Source organism: Rattus norvegicus, chromosome 1 (genome assembly GCF_021556685.1).
Source record: "Rattus norvegicus strain SHRSP/BbbUtx chromosome 1, alternate assembly SHRSP_T2T, whole genome shotgun sequence".
In the NCBI taxonomy this organism is placed as follows: domain Eukaryota; kingdom Metazoa; phylum Chordata; class Mammalia; order Rodentia; family Muridae; genus Rattus; species Rattus norvegicus.
In genome coordinates this window covers 256,027,764-256,049,888 of record NC_141534.1, presented here as the reverse complement: position 1 = coordinate 256,049,888, position 22,125 = coordinate 256,027,764, and the positions used below count along the sequence as shown (strand labels likewise).

General features: G+C 44.4%; 1 protein-coding gene across 1 annotated transcript in view; it reads right to left on the bottom strand.

Moving 5' to 3' along the window:
* The window catches only part of Abcc2 (ATP binding cassette subfamily C member 2), a 58,734-nt gene extending 37,013 nt beyond the window's left edge, over positions 1 to 21,721 (bottom strand). Inside the window, 8 exon segments of the mRNA NM_012833.2 lie at positions 660 to 817; positions 1,931 to 2,162; positions 3,583 to 3,638; positions 4,178 to 4,285; positions 4,504 to 4,638; positions 6,074 to 6,199; positions 19,865 to 20,038; positions 21,479 to 21,721. Coding sequence (NP_036965.1) covers positions 660 to 817; positions 1,931 to 2,162; positions 3,583 to 3,638; positions 4,178 to 4,285; positions 4,504 to 4,638; positions 6,074 to 6,199; positions 19,865 to 20,038; positions 21,479 to 21,508 — 1,019 coding nt within the window. The 5' untranslated portion in view covers positions 21,509 to 21,721.
* Between the last annotated feature and the right edge of the window lie 404 nt (positions 21,722 to 22,125).

Below are 22,125 nucleotides of genomic sequence, written 5' to 3'. Positions count from 1 at the left end.
TTGATCATGGTGTTTCATTGAAGTAATAGTAACCCTAAGACATCTAATCCCAGTATTCAGGTGCCAAGGGAGGAGAACCATGAGTTTAATGTCAGCTAGCACATCACACACACACACACACACACACACACACACACACACACACACACCCCTACCACTGTAATGTTTCAGTTCTGTCATAGGGAGTGGCATTAGTCAAATCATTTTCAGACCGTGCAAGCTCATACCCACGTGAGGTAAGGGCTCTCCAGTTGGCTGTTCATTTCACACAGGGACAGATTGCAAAACCTTGTCATGAGCACCCTACCCTCTAAGAAAGGGGCAGCTTGGGAAGAGGTGGAGCTAGCCACTCTCCTGAAGCATGCCACCCACCTCTCAGATGTGGCTGAGGTCACAGGAGTTCGTGTTTAATAGCAAAGAGGCATAAGGAGCACATGGCCTCCTCTTGGGAGAGGGGGCACAGGAAAGAGAGGCTGAATCATTATCTTAGATCAGGAAAGCCGCCCTGTGCTTTTTGTGTGCTCAGAGCTAGAAAGTGGAAGAAAAGTCAGAGTGTTTTTCAAAATGGAGAACTCAAGGAACACTCTTGCCTGCGTATACAAAGGGAAGGGAAGGTAACAAAGAAAATCCTGGGAGCACAGCAAGCTCCGGGCACTCACTTCAGCAGCTGAGGATTCAGAAACACCAAAAGGTCATGTATTAATTTCAGTATAAATGATTTCAGGATCACTACGTGGAAGGTTTTGAAGAGAGACTTGATCAACCACGATTTGGGATAGTCTTTGGTGGTCTTCTCAGACTTCTTTTTCGCTTCTTCCTAAGTACAAGACCGAAAAAAAAAAAAAAACAAAAAAACAACCGTGTTCACAGAGTTGTGCAGTACAAGGATGGTAAGACTGTGTGCTTGGAATGGCTCCAGGCTTCTTCAGCAGGGCCTGTGAGCCGGCTACCCTCTCTGTATAGTCGTAATCTTCTTCTCATCTCCTGCCCACACTCCCTGCTTCTCTCCCCTGCTTCTAACTCATAATCTCTTTCAGATTGGAGAAGCAGATGCGTAAACTAGAGAGAATGCATCACAAAGACTCATGGACAGACTTCCGGTACTCCGGAGGCTAAGGTGGATTGTGACTTCGAGGCCAGCCTGAGCTACACGGTGAGTTCAAGGCCAGCCTTGACTACATTTTTAAAAAAAGACTTTCAAAAACCCAAGGTCTGAAGTTGTAGCTCGGCATGTAACATGGCCCCAGACCTTAACACAACTGACTCCATGATGGCAGTACCACAATATTCAGCACAGAGACAGTACCAGCCACCAAAAAGAAACAAAGACCCAACCCATCAAGACCACCCTTCGGTCTCTTCTCTTTTACATCAATCTGCCTAACTGGCAAAGACCTTCTGCGTATTGCCCTGCCTCCATTTCTCATTTCCTATAGGAACGCTAGAATTACAGATACTTGTACTATGGTGTCTAGCTTTTATCTAGGTATTCAAACTCAGGTCGCTAGAGTCCTCGTGTGATAAATGCTTTTAGTCACTGAGCCATCCTCCTAGCTCTTCTAATGCTGCTGCTATCATCATCATCATCATCATCATCATCATCATCACCACCACCACCACCACCACCACCACCATCATCATCATCATCATCATCATCATCATCACCATCATCACCATCATCATCACCATCACTAGTATTTTATACTACAAAAAACTTCAAATATATTCAATAGGAGAAACAACAGTATATTATACACGATGCATCGACCACTCAGGCCTTATTAGAACTGTGCATCCCACTAATGTAAACTGCAGTGCAAATATATAGAATGGTATGAAAATGTGAGGAAAGAAAAAAAAATTCAGAAACGACTCTGCTTCTTGCCGGAGACATACAGTGCATTCACACGGACACTTGAGTTAAAGTTACCAGGACGAGAACGTCTTGGCTCTGACTCTGCTTCTTGTTCAGTCCGTGTAGTGTGGCCTCAGGTTTCCGCTGGGACTTCTGCAGCCGCCTCTGAAAAGCCTGCCTGGCTTTCTGCAGGTCCTTTGTCATGGCCGCCTCAAACTTGCTGGTGACTGACCTTGTTTTAAACCCTTCATCGATATCCCAGACATCTTCTAGTGTCAGTGGATGCTTGTAACCTTTCAGAACAGTCCTGGAATGAGAACAGTCCACAGGCTGAGTCTCTCTGGGCTACGTCAGTCTGCTTCTGTCAGAACCTATCCTCCAGATCTGAGGCAGAGGATGAAGCATTGGACTTCTCTACTGTTCCACTGTCTACATCTCCTGGTCCTTTATTTGACAGAAGCGTGGGGGGAGAGCACAGAGACAAGAGAATATGCTAGAAGACAGGATGGAGAAGAGACGGAGAGAGGCTCTATTGAATCAAAAGTCCTCCTATGGCTCCTTCTCCATCAGGTACCGGCCACCTCTCTACACTCTGACAGGTCCTCGAGGGAGCTCCATGATGCCCTTAGGAAATGGAGTGACCTCACCACTGTCTTCACAGTCTATGTCTAGATCGGGCCTATCCAATTCAGGGCTGGAGAATGTGGATGGAAAACTAGCTTCACCTTTATTTGTAACAATCCATAACTGAGATCCAGCCTTTTCTCCTAATATGAGCATAACATGGTGTCTTTGTTACCAGGAGAAACCGTAGATGTTTCCATAGCTAACTCACAGTAATTGCTGCTTTCAAATTATGATTCTTATCAGATAGATAGTTAGGATATCCTTGTTGTTAGATATTTAAATTTAATGAGTTGATTTTTAAAGTATGTGCATTACTATATCTCAAATTTGCTTTCTTTAGCTTTGAATTATGTATGTATGTGCATGTGTGCCTGTGTGCCTGTGCATGTATGCCTGTGTGCCTGTGCGTGTGTGTGTGTGTGTGTGTGTGTGTGTGTGTGTGAGAGAGAGAGAGAGAGAGAGAGAGAGAGAGAGAGAGAGAGAGAGAGAGAATGTATATGCACACATGTGCCAGTGCCTGTGTAGAGTGGAGGCCTGAGATCCCACGGGAGCTGCAGTTACAGGAAGTGAACCACTTGATGTGTGTGCTGGGAACTTATCTCAGATCCTCTGAAAGTAAAGCAAGAATCCTAGCTGTCGAGCCATCTCCCCAGCCCCACGGACTCGCTCTTTAGATATTCTGACCATGTTTATACCCTGTGTCTAATATTTCTAAAACACTTATGGGCCTCATCAGCCTGTCAGAAGGTTCACAAACTACAAAGATATCCGTTGTACCCTCTGATAGGCCAGGCTGCTGTGTCTCCCTTCCCCTCTCCCTGGTCCACACTGCCTGCCTCCATGAACCCCTTTCTTGTCTCCTTCTGTTTCTCCTATGGAACGCTCAGAAACGATTACCTTCTAGTTTCTCCTCCTCATTCTAATGGGTCCAACAAAAGGGCTGGCTTGAACTGACCTACACGTTTTAACACTCTTAGACTCTAAATCGAAGAGAAGTGGAGGCCATGGGAGGCATTTTGTTTTAAAATTGAGCGTTATTTTCACTTTCAAAGAAGTGAGCATATCAGGATACAGGAACCCATACTCCGGGCACTGCTTACCTGTCATACCAACTAAATGTAATGCTACTCAGAAAGGAAGCCGTGACTGATGGAGTCTGAAAAATAAAATCATCAAGAAGTAAGTCGGTTGGAAATAAGAACTCTGTGGGGGTCTAAAATTAGACACTGACTTTCTAGACCTGGCTTTAGAAACTCAGCTATTATCCATGTGCTGGCTGGTCAGTGTGCTTACCCCGAGGCACTAACACCAGACGTTCTGGCATAGATATGAGAGTTAACCGTCTGTGCTGCACACTTACAGGTGACTATGGAAGTCAGTATTCCTACATGGTCAGCACTCTGTTGGTTTATACATAAAACATTCGAGACTACAGGTGGAGTATCTCTTCTCTGCAATTTGGGACGGAAAATGTTTCTGGTTTTGAAGTTTTTTCCAATTTGCATTTTTAATATTGTACAGTCTTTGTTTTGAAAATTTTCAAATCTGGGGGAAATTTGGATGTTAGAGTTTTGGGTCAGTGATATCCAATCTACCCTTATCATGAGACCTCCATGAAACCCAGACATCTCCAAGGTTCTGCTTGGGCATCCATCAATGAAATAATATAGGGAATTAGTGTATGTAGAGTCTCACTTGTGTTGAGTCACTTGGTCCTGAAAAGGCTGTAAGAATCAGGAGGACAATCTGGAAACCGTAGGAGACGAAGAACAGGTAGGAGTAGGCCATGTTGGACTTGCTGTCCTGTGGGTGCAAGATAGGCAAACAATCAAACAAAGAAACAAAAAACCGGAGTCTTTTATCACAATCGGGCTTACGGCTGAAAGCCCTCACTAAGCCCTTTGGCATGACTCTATCCCCAAACTAAGACTGCTTGAGGCTGTGCTGTCTGACCTCTATTGGCTACCAGAGGCTCTGGAACAAGCATCTTTGTAGGGAAGGAATCTCCCTTTCCCCCTTACCTTCAGGAGTGCTCGTATCAGAGTCTGAAACTGGAATACGCCGCATAAGACCGAGAGGATCCAGAACAGAGACAGGAACCAAGAGTTCTTTCGTACACACCATTGCCTGCTGTGCTGGACTGCCAAAACCAGGAGCTAGAGGAAAACGTAAAACTCAGAAGAGCAGTGCCGCCACCAAGGGCAGAGAAAGATGGCCGCCAGGGAACATCGGGGAAATGGGAGCTGAAGGAGGGGACTGTGGAAGCTAACTTGGCCAGGCAGAGAAGACATGAATGTCCAATTTACGTTTCTTCCCTGATGCTATTAAACCCTCCCTTCTGGTGATTCATCTCTACACTTGGGTGCAGAGTTAGCAAGAAAGCAGAGAGTTGCTGTTGACTTTAAGTGGGGTTACTTTGAGAGCTATGAAAACCTTTTCAGGACAGAAGGAAATTAGTATCAGGCAGTAGTCGGGCTGGGGAGGAAAATGCTGGCAAACAGGTACTGATTAACTATATCTTAATTCTATAATATTGATCTAAAAGACTAACTTTTCAAAACCCCAAACCTTGCCTTCTATCATTTCACTGGAAGATGTTGGTTCTCATATCTAGTACTGTGCTAGCAAACCACTACTCTGGAGGGAGAAAATTTGTAGCAGTTGTCAACTGCCCTGGTGTAAACAATGCAGCTATGGTAGGTTTCAATCTCCAACATAATGTCACTGAAAAGAAGAGTTGGGAAAAGACTGGCCTCATCGTCGACTCTGTGCCAGCCAACTCCAGGACGCCACTGCCAGAGCAGACCAAGGTTCCCGGGGAAGAGTGCCAGCTCACGTTACAGAATGAAGGCACAGCAATGGGAGTTCAAGGTTGTGTGACGACAAAAAACATCAAAGGCTCTCATTTATTTTGAGAAAGTTTGTAAATCCAAACAGTTCTGTGTCAGCTTCCTTGTTTAATATGATAGCAACTATTTTTTTTAGTTTACAAATAGCTTTTAAAAATACTTTATGTTCCTCTACCCAAATAAAGGATGCTTTTAGTAAAAATATAGCTTCGTTTTCTTCCTCTTCCTCTTCCTCCCCCTCTTCATCCTTCTCTTCCTCTTCCTCCTCCTCTTCCTCTTCCTCCTCTTCTTCTTCCTCTTCCTCCTCCTCTTTTCCTTCTCTCTCTTTTGAGAAGGGCTGAAGTAGAATGTCCCCGTCCCCACTGGGGGTTACAGGTGTGCACAACCACACTTGGTTTAACGCTTTCTGATACCAAACTTATATACAGCTTTAGACCTAGTGATCTGATTAGCCAGACAGTAAAAAATAATATCTATGCCATTTAAAAATTATTTTACATCATGAAACTTAGATCTCATCTGTAGCCCTTAGATGGCAAGATAAGAGAAGGTTCGTTCTATAGATTAGAACTTAAAACAAGAAAAAAAAAATTGTTTCACTCTCTTAAAACCGAGCCATATTTCTCTGTAAATTCTTTTAAAAGACAGGTGAAACTGGACTTAATTCAATACCCAAAGAGTACGCTTCAGCTGTTTATGGATTACGAGAATTAAATACGGTAGAGGTGGTACTGGACCTTACCCATGTGCACAGGTAGAGGATTGGATTCGTATATCTGACAGGAGGAACTGTGGCTTGTCCAGTATCTTCTGTGAGCGCAAGAGACAGGTCTATGGCTGCTAAAATAAGAAGAAACACGACGAACACCTGAGAAGAGACAAGACGACTGTTAGGGGCGTGTCGCTGTTTCTAAGGCTCTTGGAACCTCTTGGAAGGATGTGATGGATTTGGACGACACAGTGATTCAAACAACACACCTGACAAACATTCCTAGTGTAAAGAGCTGTGCACAGTTCAAGTATGGATAAAGTCCAACCATGATAACCATGATCCCAGCACATGGGCAATGGAGGGAGCAAGATGAGTTCAAAGCTAGGCCGGGCTACAGAGTGAGAACTTGGCTGAAAGTCAGCTGCAATAGGCATTTTTGCTGTGATGATTTTAGAGGTGTGTCGGTGATGTTTCGTTGCTGTCACTCCTTTCTTCATGAACTTCCCGGCACCACTAATAGATGGCTCGCAACTATAAAGGCAACTCTAGCTGCACTGGATGTGATGCCCCCTTCTGGCCTCTGCAGCTACCTGCAGCTTATGGCACACACACAGAGACATGTATGCCCATTAAATAAATAAATAAATAAATAAATAAATAAATAAACAAACAAATACATGCCTTGAGAAGAAAAAAAAGAAAGTGGTAAAAGTAATCATGTATGGCTCCTGTTACAAGGCCATAGAAAGCCACACTGATGCGTTGTCTCTCAGGCCAGTCGTTCTCAAGAAGCCTCCTAACCCTGTTGTGAAGACATTTGGAGGGCTCTAGGGAAAAGTCCACTCGGTTAGGAAATGAGCCAGTAAGAAGCTGAGGACTTCTGCTAAAACATACGTGGATGAACATCTTACAAGCAGATCTTCCAGCCAAGAAACTCATGAGAGAGACCTTAAAGCAGAGTCTAGGCAAGTGGTGCAAAGATTCCTATTCTATAGGAAATATAAGGTAAATGAGTTTCTTCTTGGAGGAACCTGTTCAATAAAGAATATTTTCTAATTTAAAAAAAATAAGAATATTTGTGTTAAAGATAAATGAAGAGGGAGCTGGGGAGAGATAGTTCAGTTGGTGAGGTGCTTGCTACCCCTCGTGTGAACTCGAGTTCTTTACTCACGTGGAAATGCTAGGCAGAGACAGCCAGGATGGTGCAAGTCTTTAATTCCAGCACTAAGGAGGCAGAGGCAGGTGGATCTCTATGAGTTAGAGGCCAGCCTGGTCTACAGAGTGAGTTCCAGGACAGCCAGGGCTACAATAGAGGCCATGTGTGTGTGTGTGTGTGTGTGTGTGCATGTGGTGTGTGTGTGTGCATGTGGTGTGTGTGTGTGTGTGTGTGTGTGCATGTGCGTGCACACATGCCTGATAGTACATGCCTGTAATCCCAGCTCTGGGAATGCAGAAATAGAAGGTTTCCTGGAGTTTGCCAGGGAGTCAGCTTAGCCTAACGGGCAAGCCCCATGTCCCAGTGAGAGATTCTTTCTGAAAAAATAAAAAAAAATAAAGAAACCAAAAAAACGAGGGTAGCTCAAGAATAACCCTAGAGGTTGACCTTCACATGCACACTCATACATGTATGTGCACCATATTAACATGAACATGTATGCACAATTGCACTCATGCACACACACACACACATTCACATCACACATACACATCACACACACTGGCACACACACAAGACTCACACAATCACACATCACACACACCCACACACACACGCACACACACTCTTCTTTAAGCTGTTAAACTTGGAGGCAACTTGCTGCACAGAAACAGAAAACTGTACACTAAGTTTCAAAGGAGAACTGAAGCCGGAAAGGAGCCTGTAATCTCAGCACCCAGAAACAGAGGAAGGATGATGGAGTCTCAGGACAGCCTGGGCTACAGAGTGAGTACCAGACCAACCAGGGCTGCATTCCAAGATCCTATTTTTTTTTTTTAAAGAAATCCCTTTCAACTGTTTGATGCCCCTCTCTTTCTTTGGTTATGGGCTCTCGACTTGACATCATAGAACCTTTGAAGTTGATATTGCAAGCAACTGCAATGATTTTTACCTCAGGATGTCCTCGTGCCCTGCCCCCAATTTTTTCCTATGAACCAATAAAACATTATCCACATTGTACTAAAGATCCACCTAGCACCAACTACGGGAAAATTATATTTTGGGAAAGTTACACTAGTATCCTCGTCTCCAAACGAGAACCTTTTGTACTACAATCTTCACTTTCACCATCCTTCCTACCTCCCGCGGATATATGAAAAGTTAATTGTGGTCTTATTTTTAATAGTGAAGTGTGTGTGTGTGTGTGTGTGTGTGTGTGTGTGTGTGTGTTTATACAAACACAAGTGCAAAGCACAAATGTAGGAGTGCATTCATCACTTGTAAAAGTAACTTTTGTTTGCCTTTAATTGTGGTCTTGGAGGCTCACTGCCTCTGTCAGGTAAGTTTGGCCTAGTCCTAGAAGCTTCTAGCCTCCATACAATCTTATCTAGGTCTAGAATGTTTTCAGCTTCTGAGGCTTAAGGCTTGTGATGGTTTGAATTTGCTTGGCCCAGGGAGTGACACTACTAGGAGGTGTGTCCTTGTTGGAGTAGGTGTGTCACTGTCGACGTGGGCTTTAAGATCCTCATTCTAGCTGTCTGGAAGCCAGTCTTCTCCTGTTTGCCCTGGGAACAAGATGTAGAGCTCTCAGTACCTTGATGATAATGGACTGAAACTCAGAACCTGTAAGCCAGCCACAGTTAAATGTTGTCCTTTATAAGAGTTGCCTTGGTCATGGTGTCTCTTTACAACAATGAAACCCTAACTAAGACAGACAGATAAATAGCAGAGAAACCCAAGCCCAAAATGCATCTTAAAAAGGTAGCATTGAGAGGCAGCCGGGGGCGGGGTGTAACCACGTGAGCAAGTACGTGATGGAGAGATGGGAGAGAAAGAGAAGCAGAGAAAGCTGTTAGTGCTCTGTAAAGATAAGCAGAACTGGAGATGTGATAGAGTTAAGGAACAGCCTGATGTGAGAGTCCTGTGCTGCCGCCTGACCCACCCGTGTCTGTCTGAGTCCATGGCCTTAAGGCAGCAGGGATCTTTGTGGATGTTTGTAGCACATGTTACCACCAAAGGGCATTCAGACAGCAGTCTGAAACCAGATTGATGTCCTAGGGTCATGCTGAGCTGACCCTGCCCCTCACCTGGGTAGCTCTGGAGAGCTGGTGGTTATGAGCATGGGAGAGCTGGCCCTGCCCCTCTCCTGGGCAGCAAGGGACAGCTGGCCTTGATGGTGTGGATATGGACGAGCTGGCCCAAGGTAGTGTGGGCACAGGAAAGCTGGTGCGTTGACTACCTCAGCTACCACCCAGACCCAGGGCTTTGAGCTGGCCCACCCCAACATGCAACCTATCTGTGAGCTGCTGGAGCACCTGAAGGGGCGGGACCTGCAGAAAGGGGCGGGACCTGCAGAAAGGGGCGGGTCCTGCAGAAAGGGGCGGGTCCTGCAGAACCGAAGATTTAGGATCTCCATGACTCAGGGGACAACAGGCTATCTGAGAGGAGTCCTGGTGAGAGTTCAGTATTGATGGTGTAGCAGAAGTCACCGGCCTTGAACCAGATCAATGACTCATTGCAATCAACGTTTACAAATAAAGGACTAAAGGGTATCCTGTGTGACACGCTGCAGCTCCCACAGCAAGGATTTTTTTTTTCTGCTGTGTATTTTGTTTCTTAATTTATTTTGGGGGCTGGGGAAGTTACGGAGGTAGAGTGCGAAGAGGCAAGGACTGGAAAATGCGCGGAATCGGGGGGAAATTCACACAAAGTCAACAAAAACAATGTTTAAAAATAGCAGCACTGAGTCTAAGCCAAACCTCACTGTTGCTATTTGGGTATCTCTTCCTGTCCTATTAGGGCCCCCTTACACCTCATTTCTTGAAGCCTACAGTGTGAGCTCACCTTATGGATGCTAAGCCCTTCGGAAATAAAGCCGCCTCAAATTTTCTTGTTTTACTTCAACCATCCACTTCCTATTGGAACTCTGGTGGAGTTGCTTACTAAAAGCTACCCTAGTCCTCTCGACAGCACCCCCATATTGTGACATACACTCTACTTATCGGAACCACATACTCCATGGAACCAGAACTTCACGAGGGAACCAAAACCCTTCTCCAACTTCGAGAGGTAAGTTAAAACCCGTCATGGTGGTCCTTGATCTTGTGACTGCTTCAACCATGGGCAATGTGCCTCAGTTCTAAGCCAACAGTAAGTAGAGATAGTGGGGATAGATATTGCTGGGGTTGGGGCTTTAGCTCAGTGGTAGAGTGCTTGCCTAGCAAGCACAAGGCTCTGGGTTCGGTTCTTAGCTCCGAAAAGGAAAAAAAAAAAAAAAAGCAACTTGGGGATGAAAGGGTTTATTTGGCTTACACTTCCAAGTCACTGTCCATCACTGAAGGAAGCCAGGACAGGAACTCAAGCAGGACAGGAGCCTTGAGCCGAGAGCTGATACAGAGGCTGTGGAAGGATACTGCCTACTGGCTTGCTCAGCCTGCTCTCTTACAGAACCCAGGACCACCAGTCCAGTGATGGCCCCACCCCCACTGGGCTGGACGCTCCCCATTCAATCACTAATTAAGAAAATTCCCTAAAGGCTTGCCTACAGCTGAATCTTATGAAGGGATTTTCTTAATAATGGCTTCCTCTTCTCCAGTGACTCTAGCTGTATCAAGTTGACAGAAACCTAGCCAGCGCAGGTAGTTTGCTGGGGGATTCTGAGAAAGGTTTTCTTCACTAATCAAAGTGCTGTCTGTAGCCACAGCTCAAAGAACTCTTTTTTTTTTTTTTTTTTTTTTGGTTCTTTTTTCCGGAGCTGGGGACTGAACCCAGGGCCTTGCGCTTGCTAGGCAAGTGCTCTACCACTGAGCTAAATCCCCAACCCCCAAAGAACTCTTACAACAAAAGACCCAGCCTCATTTTTAAAGGGTCGGACAGGCATTTCTCCAAAGGAGTTAGGCAGACAGAAGGGAGCATATGAAAAGATGTGCGGCATCCTTAGTCATTAGGGAAATCCAAATGAACACTACAGAAAGGAGGTTGCCCCAGCAGGTAGCAGCATGCACTATTCGAGCATAAGGACCTGGGTTCAAATCCAAACATAGGTAAAAAGCCAAGCATGGCCCCAGGGCATTGTGGGCCTGCAAGTCCATTGCTGATAGGAGGAGGAGCTAAAGGATTGCTCAGGGCTTCTGGCTGTCAGTCTAGCTCCTGCTACTAGGAGAGACCATTCTCAAGGGAGTGGAGTCACAAGAGACCCAGCCATTCTATTTCTAAGTACGTACCTAAAAAATTGAAAGCCTATGCCCACTAAAAACATAATGTACATGTATGTGCCTAACAGGGTCGTTTAATATAGATAGAGGTGAAAATCATCCAAGTGCTTATCAACTGATGAGTAGATAAGACAAAATGTGGTCTAGCCATATAGTATTTTTCAGTGGTGAATGAATGAAATGTTGATATATAACATGGATAAATTTGCGTTCTATGAAAGAAGTCACATACAAAGGGGCACATAGTGTAAGTCTCATAGATATACAATTACATTTACATATGAAATAGCCAAATCAAGTAGATTTAGAGACCGGAAGTAGATGTGTTGTTGCCACAGGCTAGAACAGGAGATAGCAGGAAGAAACTGCTTAAGTTTCTGTGCGGGGTGGTAAAGAGGTTGTACCATACTAGCAACGGATAGTAACCTTATATTAGCTATAAGAAAACAAAGTTTAATACTAATTCATGCTTCATCATAGATAAACCTAAAACTACTTTGCTAAGTAAACTATTAGTTACTAATGTATGAATACATATATATATTCATATTTTAAGTGTGCTGAGTAGGAAAATTCTGTAGACAGAAAACAGGTTGGTGGTTGTAGGTTGATGTCCTCATGCAGGTGAAGGCAGACACAAGATACAACAATGCCTGTTGTTGGATGAGAAGGGAGGGAGGCAAGAACAGAGGTTTTAGAAGGAGAGGGAGAGGCAGGAAAGGGAGAGACAACATGGAGGCGGACGTAAATGATCTCACCATGTGTCTCTACATAGACACAGGTTGTAATGAATATTTCTTTTTTTTTTTTTTTTTTTTTTTTGTTCTTTTTTTTCGGAGCTGGGGACCGAACCCAGGGCCTTGCGCTTCCTAGGTAAGCGCTCTACCACTGAGCTAAATCCCCAGCCCCATGAATATTTCTTAAGGGACGGATTTCTGTAGGCCACTTTATCTCATCTCAGTGGGCGGTTTATATCCTTATCCATTGGTTGTGAGTTTATTGTGTGGATGTATCGTGGAATGAGAATTTAACATATAAATCTGATTGTTGAGTCGCAGTTTGCTGAGTCTTGATCTTACGGGGTAGCTGGAACCAGAGAGTTCGCAGCCAGCAGAGACGCCGGGAGAGATACTAACCAGAGATAAATTATGGTTGGTTCCGTATGGCCCCACGGGTGCCGTAACTAACTCTAGGGAGCAGTGTGGCAAGGAGCCACACTGGAACGGCTCTCGGACCGCCTGAGTCCGAGCGTATTTGGGGCAGCTCGGAGCCGCTGAGATAAAGACACCCCGCGCGCCTTGTGGCCCTACAGTGCCAGCGCTAGAGCAGGTTAAAAGGTTCAGCCATCTTTTAATATTTACCGCAACAAGTAGTTACTGGGGACTTGGGTGAGATGGGACCGGAGAAGAAATGGATGATTATTGCTTGGGTTCAGGATTGGGTTTAGAGTGGTGAATCGTCCTGGAATTAGACAGTACTGGTGTTCACATAAATTTGAAAGTATTCTAAAAGCCATAGACTTTCACACCTTAACTATTGACTTTTACAGCAGGTGAGCTATGGCATCAGTAATGTTTTTGTAAACAATGCACAAGAGGGCCTGGCACCTTTGTTTGCCTCTGGATACAGACTTGACGGTTTTCATGGAGCAATTACAGTCATACACTAGCTTAAGTGATGGGCTTGATGCGCTGAGAGTACAAGAGGAAATATAAAAGCCATCAGCCTCTCGTCGGCATTTCGGTGCCTCTTGTCACCGAAATAACAAATAATAACAAATTGCTTAATGACTACTTCAACAGAAATGATGCGGCGGAAGTCTTAACTGGTACACGCGCGCTCTTTGTAGTCAACTCCGATAGTCTTTAGTCAGCCTTTCGGCACCGTGACACAGTATCTAGCACAAGCGTCTTACACGGCGAACGGTTTATCTTGGTTCATGCTTTTAGTTCATACTCATTTATTTTGGCTGTAGCAGCACAGACCATGCGGTAGAAGCACTTGGTAGACCGAGTCTGTTACACCACGGCAGCTAAGAAGCAAAGAGGAGGGGGGAGGGGTTGGGGATTTAGCTCAGTGGTAGAGCGCTTGCCTAGCAAGCGCAAGGCCCTGGGTTCGGTCCCCAGCTCCAAAAAAAAAAAAAAAAAAACAAAAAACAAAAAAAACAAAAAAAACAAAAAAAAGAAAAGAAGAAAAAAAAAGAAGCAAAGAGGAAAGAGGAAAGGCCAACATGCCTGTGTCTCCCTCAAGGGAGATGTTAGCCATTCCTCTAGGTTCACCCGATAGCGATATAGCACCAGCTTGTGTTTCTGCTCGCCAGGGAGCCAAGAGCCAAGCTTATAAGGGTCAGCTTCTCTCTCTCTCTCTCCTCTCTCTCTCTCTCTCTCTCTCTCTCTCTCTCTCTCTCTCTCTCTCTCTCTCTCCCCCCCTCTCCCTCTCTTTTTCCTTCTCCCTCTCCCCTTCCCTTCTTCTCCCTCCCTCCCTCCCATGTTCCCAGCCAGCCTCTGCCTCGTCCTACCTTCATTCCTCTCTCCTATCTCTTTCTGTCCTTCTCTATCCTTCTCCTTTCTCAGCCTCTACCTCTTCTCCAGGCCCCCACCAATCAACCTTGTTCATACCAGGTCTGTCGCATGACTTGACTGTTCAGGGAGACACATTGGCAGGCCCACCAAGATGCTCCCCCTCACTGCAGCATACCGCATTTATAAAATACAACCACAGCTGGTTCCGTTTTACCACCTGATCCTTCTTTCCTCGTGCCCGCGCCATGGCTGTGGGTTCTACTAAACATATCAACCACTAATGTAAGAGCAGAGCTTTCTAGTGTATGTGAACGCTATCCTGTGCAGGCCTAGAACTGGGTAGTAGCACTAGTGGTAACCAGAGAAAATTCATTCCAATTTCTATGCGTCTAAGCTGTTTTTCACCTCCGCACCCCCAGGGGAACTGGCGAGGGGACCAGACAGTTGTCCAGGACACAACTCAATGCCAGGCTTCATGTCAGGGAGAGGTAAACTGTGGAAGTCAACACACAAAAAAGGAGAGGTCTGCTCCAGCTAACTCTGTTAATATATACTTTTACTTATTCAAAGATGCAAATGAATTGCTAGGAAATAGAGAAAAAACAACAGTAAACTAAGAAGATGGACAAGATAATTAAATAAAACAATTGATTACAGGATCAAACACATAAAAATCGTAAGTGAAGAGAATTTTAAAATTAATATTCTCAGACAGACCTGAGAAGACATTGTATCTTTTAAACAGTAGGCTTTTAAAGAAAAAAGAGGACATTCAGAAATTAAGAAAAGTTCTTTATAATTTACGAATTATTAAAGTAAAGATTCTTAGGACAAATGAGAGGAATCATTGAGAAAATATACTAGCACATTGAGGAACAGAGAAAAATATTTTAAAAGAAGGGAGAGAATGTGTGTGTGAAAGAGAGAGAGAGAGAGGAGAGAGAGAAGGAGAGAGGGAGGGAAGGAAGGAGACAGAGACAGAAAAAGAGAGGAAGAAAGAGAATTTGGGGAGGAAAATCCACTAATGTCACAATCTGTCTGAAAGACACTATGAAGACACACAATTTCAAAGTTAGAAGAAAGGAAATAAAGACCATAGCAATTTCCCATTAGAAAGCTTCAGAGTGAGTGTGGTAAAGACCTATGAAGCCATTAGAAAGCTTCAGACTGAGTGTGGTAAAGACCTATGAAGCCATTAGAAAGCTTCAGAGTGAGTGTGGTAAAGACCTATGAAGCCATTAGAAAGCTTCAGACTGAGTGTGGTAAAGACCTATGAAGCCATTAGAAAGCTTCAGACTGAGTGTGGTAAAGACCTATGAAACCAGGCTCTTGGGAGATGTCAGTATACAAAGAATCAAGAGCACCTGGCCAGGAATAAGTAGGGCAAGACTCTGAGGGAAACTATAACAAAATTGCCAGGCTAAAAAGATCATTGTGGATCGGAAATTCCATAAGCAGAAGGTATTCTGTAGCAGCCAGAGTGAGCAGATCCTGCACGTGAGGAATGATAGAAAATGTTCCTTTTTCAAGTTTTACTTCAACATGAGTGCCTTTAAGATGCAAAGATTGAGGGGCTCTAAGGTTATCCTAAAAGGTTCATCTGATGATGTTATCCTGAAGAGGGAGAACCTAGGAAATCTGACAACATTAATCCTCTACCACTTTTCCAAAAGAACATCAGGAGATGGAGTTTACAGTTAAGCATGAAAGTAACAAGTAGGGAAAAAGTGTTTTGGAGAAAAACAAAATCCAACCCAGGAAGACTGAAAGTGTGAGAAGAACCAGGACAGATCAGAGCTCGAAGGCTTGACTGAGCCTTTGTGATCGGCCACAACGGGGCAGCTCTGACTGTCACCTTCTTCTCCCCAGCCGCTGTCACAGACCACAGCCATATCTGTGAGAGAGACACATCATTTATAACTCGACAGATGGAAATATACATGGAAGCACATCGCTGGCAGATACAGATGAAACCATCAAAGTGGCCATCGCGGAGGCCTCTGCAGAACACGACTTCGGAGTAGAAGGATGAAGAAAAAGCATGTTTTCTTGTTTGTCTCTTAAAAATGTCGATGGTAAAGTAAGACAGTGTCACTCTGGGTTGTATCAGGGTGACATCATTATCAGTAGATTTGGTTTTCTTGCTGTTTCTTTGGAGCCTCCACACTTCCTACAATAACCACACTATATCCTCAGAAAGAAACATGTACACAGTTCAGTGTGCAGCAGAAAAACACAGCCGTGTAATGGTTCACTAGGTCCTCAGTATTCTCTGCTCCGATTTATGAATTATTAGAAATCAGACGAGGACTTTCCAAAACTCAAGGTTATTAATTTCATTGTGTTTCTCCCTTTGCTTTCCTCACTCCAAACCCTTCTATATTCCCTTCCTCTCTCTCCTTCAAGTTTAGGGCCTCGTTTTTTCGTTAATCGCTATGGCACGCCTTTATGTATTTGTGTATACATACATAATCCTAAACATAACCTGTTAAGTCCATGTCGTGTTACTTCTGTGTATGTAAAATACAACTTTCCATAAAACAATGCATCTTCTTGGCATTGAAGAGACTACACATATTTAATTCTTCCCCCTCTGCAAGACCCTTCTTTCTCAGAGCTCTGCGAATGACAGATGCTTCAGCCAGATCTGCCTTATCTCAGAACCTACTTTCACGCTCCCTTGACAGACAGGGGGACAACTTCTTTCAGGTCCAGCATTCTCAGGGGTCACCTTCCTCAGAAGCCTGCCTCCTATGAGACAGCATTCTTACCGGATCCCCACCCCCACCCCCCACCCCCGTATACTTAGCTAAACCCTTCCACCCTGGAATAAACTCCATTCTCTTATCTCAGTCTTATTAACTCTTCAAGTCACGTAGGACAAAGTTTTATCTTATCCTTCTGCGATTATGCCCATATCTCACTGGTTTGACCTCAAGCTTGTTTTTCTATACCTCTTGCTCTGACTTTAGCATTTCCACAGCCATCAAATATTTGTTTTTAAATTCAATCTGCTTCATTGCCTCCTGTTTTCTTCCCTGAAGCTGAACCTAGAAAGTCAATTGTTACATGTTGCTCAAGCAGATTGACTAAATCCAGATGAGATAATGTGTTACTAAAGGGCAAACCGTAGAGCGGAGCCAACTCAGGTGGTGATGAAAGGGGCGTGGCGGGGGAGTCCGAAGGCGGGGAGAAGAAGAGGCGGAGAAGAAAAATGGCCAGATGGAGATTTTCACAGAAAAATGAACTTAGGGTGGATTATGCTTCTACCGTTTGAGAGAAAGAAGCAGTCCTTTTGAAAATTTTAAGAAGTTAAACCTATGCCTACACCTTCAGAAGAGGGGCCAAAAACTTAAAACACACTTTAAATGGGTCTCAGACTGGAGTAGATTAGAGCTGCCTGGGAGGGAATTAGACATTGATTTTTATTCTCTGTAGAGACTTGTACTTTCAACTTAAACACGTTTAAACAGTGTTAGTTTTCTATATTTCATAAAGTGGAGTAATATTTGGCCATAAAAAGGGAATTAGACACTTAATACATTATGAAGATGTAGCTTGAAAACAGTATGCTAAGAGAAGCCAGGCCTGAAGGATCGCATACCTATGGTTCCCTTCGTGTATCAGAGACAACGAGGAAATTAGTTTTGCTGAGAGTTAAGAGAAACAGAGGGTTTCTTTCTCCTCAAATGACTAGAACTGTTATAAGGTGGACCACAGTGATGACGTACAAATCTATGGATATTAAAGTCCGCCCTCGACTGTATTTTTTTAAAGATTTATTTATTCATTTATTATATATAAGTACACTGTAGCTGTCTTCAGACACACCAGAAGAGGGCATTGGATCTCTTTACAGATGGTTGTGAGCCACCATGTGGTTGCTGGGAATTGAACTCGACCTCTGGAAGAGCAGTCAGGTGCTCTAAACCGCTGAGTCATCTCTCCAGCCCCTCGACTGTATTTAAACGGGAAAATTATATGGTATGTGAATCATATTTCAAAAAGTGGCTTTTTGAAACTTACAGACCTTAGTGGGATTGGAGTCTGAATTGCACACTGCCCACTCCCTCCTTGGAAACTCAAAAAAAATGGAGGAAACCTCCTGAATTAACTGACAATAACTACAAAGGTATAAAAGCGTGAAGCCAGATGTTGTCCAACACATGCTTGACTCAGTGCTTTGTCTTGTGCTGGGCACCTAAACCGACAAAGGAGACAGTAGCCCAGCCTAAGTTCTCAAAGAGCATTCTTTTCCTTTTGAAAGTTTGACAAAAACCCACTCCCAGCCACCAGCCCCAGCCAACACCTCCTGCCTCCAGCTCCCCGCCCAGCCCCCAGCTTTCATCCATTAGCTCCCAGTCCCACCTCCATCCCAGGGTTCATGTGACTCCTATTGTCATCACCTCGAAGTCCCAGGGTGACAATAGGCCACGGGTACATAAGCTCACCAAACGAGGGACTCTTAAAAACCTCTTTTAAAACGAGGACAGACAGAAGAAGGGATAAAAAGTAGTGAAGGAAGCAGATGGTAGGTTTTACAAGGGGACTTCACAGTATGGCCAGACCACACTTCATTGGTTACTAGGGCTGGCTGAGATCTACTCCTTTCTTTTTTTTTCCCCCATCTTTATTACATTTTGGGTATTTCTTATTTACATTTCGATTGTTATTCCCCTTCCCGGTTTCCGCCAACATCCCCCTAGCCCCTCCTCCTCCCCTTCTATATGGGTGTTCCCCTCCCCATCCTCCCCCCACCCCCCCCATTACTGCCCTCCCCGCAACAATCACATTCACTAGGTGTTCAGTCTTGGCAGGACCAAGGGCTTCCCCTTCCTTGGTGCTCTTACTAGGATATTCATTGCTACCTATGAGGTTGGAGCCCAGGGTCAGTCCGTGTATAGTCTTTGGGTAGTGGCTTAGTCCCTGGAAGCTCTGGTTGCTTGGCATTGTTGTTCATATGGGGTCTCGAGCGCCTTCAAGCTCTTTCAGTCTTTTCTCTGATTCCTTCAACGGGGGTCCTGTTCTCAGTTCAGTGGTTTGCTGCTGGCATTCGCCTATGTATTTGCTGTATTCTGGCTGTGTCTCTCAGGAGAGATCTACATCCGGTTCCTGTCAGCCTGTACTTCTTTGCTTCATCCATCTTATCTAGTTTGGTGGCTGTATATGTATGGGCCACATGTGGGGCAGGCTCTGAATGGGCGTTCCTTCAGCCTCTGTTCTAAACTTTGCCTCCCTATTCCCTCCCAAGGGTATTCTTGTTCCCCTTTTAAAGAAGGAGTGAAGCATCCGCATTTTGGTCATCCTTCTTGAGTTTCATGTGTTCTGTGCATCTAGGGTAATTCGAGCATTTGGGCTAATAGCCACTTATCAATGAGTGCATACCATGTGTGTTTTTCTGTGATTGGGTTACCTCACTGAGGATGATATTTTCCAGTTCCATCCATTTGCCTATGAATTTCATAAAGTCATTGTTTTTGATCTACTCCTTTCATTCTCTGGGGGTCTCTGCGGTAGCCCGTGTTCTTCCCATTCCTTCCTGCTGTGATTGGTCACCGCGCACACTAAGCCTCCCTTCTACCATGAGTGCTCATCCTGACTGGTAAAAGACTATGGGAAAATATAAAACCCCATTTCAGGTCTAAGTTTCGGGAAGTTATTGGGGATGGTGCAAGAGATAAGCTATATAGTTCATTTGCGTAGGTGCGGACTGAAATGCAACCTCCCTGGCTTAGTAGAGCAGTTCAAAGAGGTTTGTGCCTCAGCTACTTTGGCTAAGAAATCTGGCTGTCGAGACCTAAACAGGACCATGCATGGCTCTGCTTGAAGCAGGATTGCCTGGCAAACTGATGAGAGACTGGGACAAGGAAGAAAACGCCCCATCTCAACGCCGAGGAATTAGAGTTTGAAAGCAGTGGGGTTACTGTACCTGCTTGGCAAGGTAGAATTTGGTTATAGAAGATCTCTTGGTCCTGGATCTGTACACGCTGTAAAGTTGCCAAGGAGCCAGGAGCCAAAGAAAGCCCAAGGGAATCCACACCAGAACAGTTTGCTCAAAACAAAGAGGCAGGTCAGCCTCTGGACTTTCCAGTAATGAGAGATCCTGGGGGACCAAAAGGGGAAGGCTGTTGGACACATAGCTTTAAAAGACACCCCATTCTCCCAGCATTCTCCACATGCTTCCAACCAACTTAAATCCAACTCCTCCCCTACCACAAGCTTTACTTTTTAACCATCTGGCTTTCTCATCATTAATACAGCATATTACACGAAAGCATATTCACCATTTAATTGCATTTAGTGGCTTTTCTGGCAATCCCACCTATCTTCATGCGATTTTAAGTGAATTTCTACACTGACTGGTCTGCCTAAAACTTGCTAAAATATTTTCCAAATTACAGAAAGAAGAAAGACTTTTCCTCTATCCAAAGGGGAAATTAGTTTTCCCAGGCGTAAGAACACGTGTCGTGGTTTCTAGCGCTGTTTGAACACACCGGTAGATAATCTAACCTGCAGGTACCAGACAGAAGGGTTAGGCATGCTATGACGCTAGCCTGTTATGGCTGAGAAGGCTTTTAGCAAAACCAAGAGGACCTGGTACATTTCAGTGCTGAGATAACAAGACACCGTTGGACATGTTTTAAACAAGAGTTTCATGTAAATAGTCCGTGGAGATGGACTTGTGTAGAGGTAGCAGTCTTGGGTTGGTCAGACGAAGTAGGTGTTCCTTTTTCTATAGATACCTTTAAACAGATCTATTCGTACTGATGTTTTAAAGGAAAGGTTAAAGTGCCTGACAGGATGATCTGTAGAATAATTCTAAAAAGAAATTCTCTGTCTCTGTCTCTCTCTGTCTGTCTCTCTCTCTGCCCCCCCTCCCCCCCCTCTCTCCAGGGTTTCTCTGTGTAACAGCCTTGGCTATCCTAGAATTTGCCTTGTAGACCAAGTTGGTCTTAAACACACAGAGATCTGCCTGCTTCTGTCTCCCAAGTGTTGGGATTAAAGGTGTGTGCCACCATGCCCAGCCTTCAAAGGGGATGCTCAAGAGATGGTTGAGCATCTGTCTTCTAATAGTCTTCATGACTTGGCCATGAAGCATGGGGGCTTCTTCCTAACACATTAAGGACGGTCTAATGTCGTTCCTGATCCTCTCAACATTATGGAAGGCCATTAATGACATCAGTAAGCCCAGATATATGCCTCTTCTTTTCCTCCTACCCTACAAAGAGTGATTTAACAGTTCCTTTTCTAGGCCTAAAGAAATCGCATTTTTCTTTATTTCTCTGATAAAAGGCTCCTCTGCATCCAGTCCAAGAGAATCATCTGCAATGCAGTAAGCAAATGCTAAGGAAAAAAATTTTAAAAATGGAATGCCTTTCCTGGATGTGTTATAATCATGTGGGTAAATTAAGCATTTTTTTTCCTTAAAAAAAACAACGGAACTTTAGGCCAACTATACCTCTAAGTTTACTGGTTCACACTGGTGGCCATGCTTGCCTAAGTTTGAGAAGAGGAAACCGTGAGAATAAATGTAATTTCTCACCCAAAAAGTAGAGTTGCAGAACTTGTCCATAATGCTCTCCTCGCGCTTCTGTTACGAAGACTCTTCTATGATTGTACTGTTTCTCCTTTACTTTTTCCTCTGGGAAAGCAGATGTTAAAGTGCACCGTGCTTTCTCCATTCTCACAGCCCAGTTAAAGGCCTGCCTCCTGACCTTTCATCCTGACGACTTAATAGTTAACTTCTCTGAATGTTGTACTCTATGTCATCCCAGTGAGCAGACATGTGACTGGGAATCACCAGGTACAGGGCGGCTCATCACATCTCCAAAGCCCCGCCCCTGTAGTGTGACCAAATATGGAAAGAGCCAATCAAAGACGTTAATGCAGTTGGCAGGTCAGGACCCAGTACATGTTCACTACAAAAAGATAGAGTGACCTATGCATCACTTCAGTTTGAACTTGGTTAAGAGTTCACAGAGATGTTAAATACCCGTTCCTCTGATTTTTGTTTTGGTTTGGTTTTTGAGACCAGGCTTCTCTGTGTAGCTCACACTGTCCTGGAACTCACTCTGTAGACTAGGCTGGCCCCAGACTCACAGAGATCCACCTGCCTCTGCAAGAGGGATCTCCTAAATTCTGGGATTAAAGGCATGTATCACCATGCCTGGCTCCTCTGAGTTTTTGTTT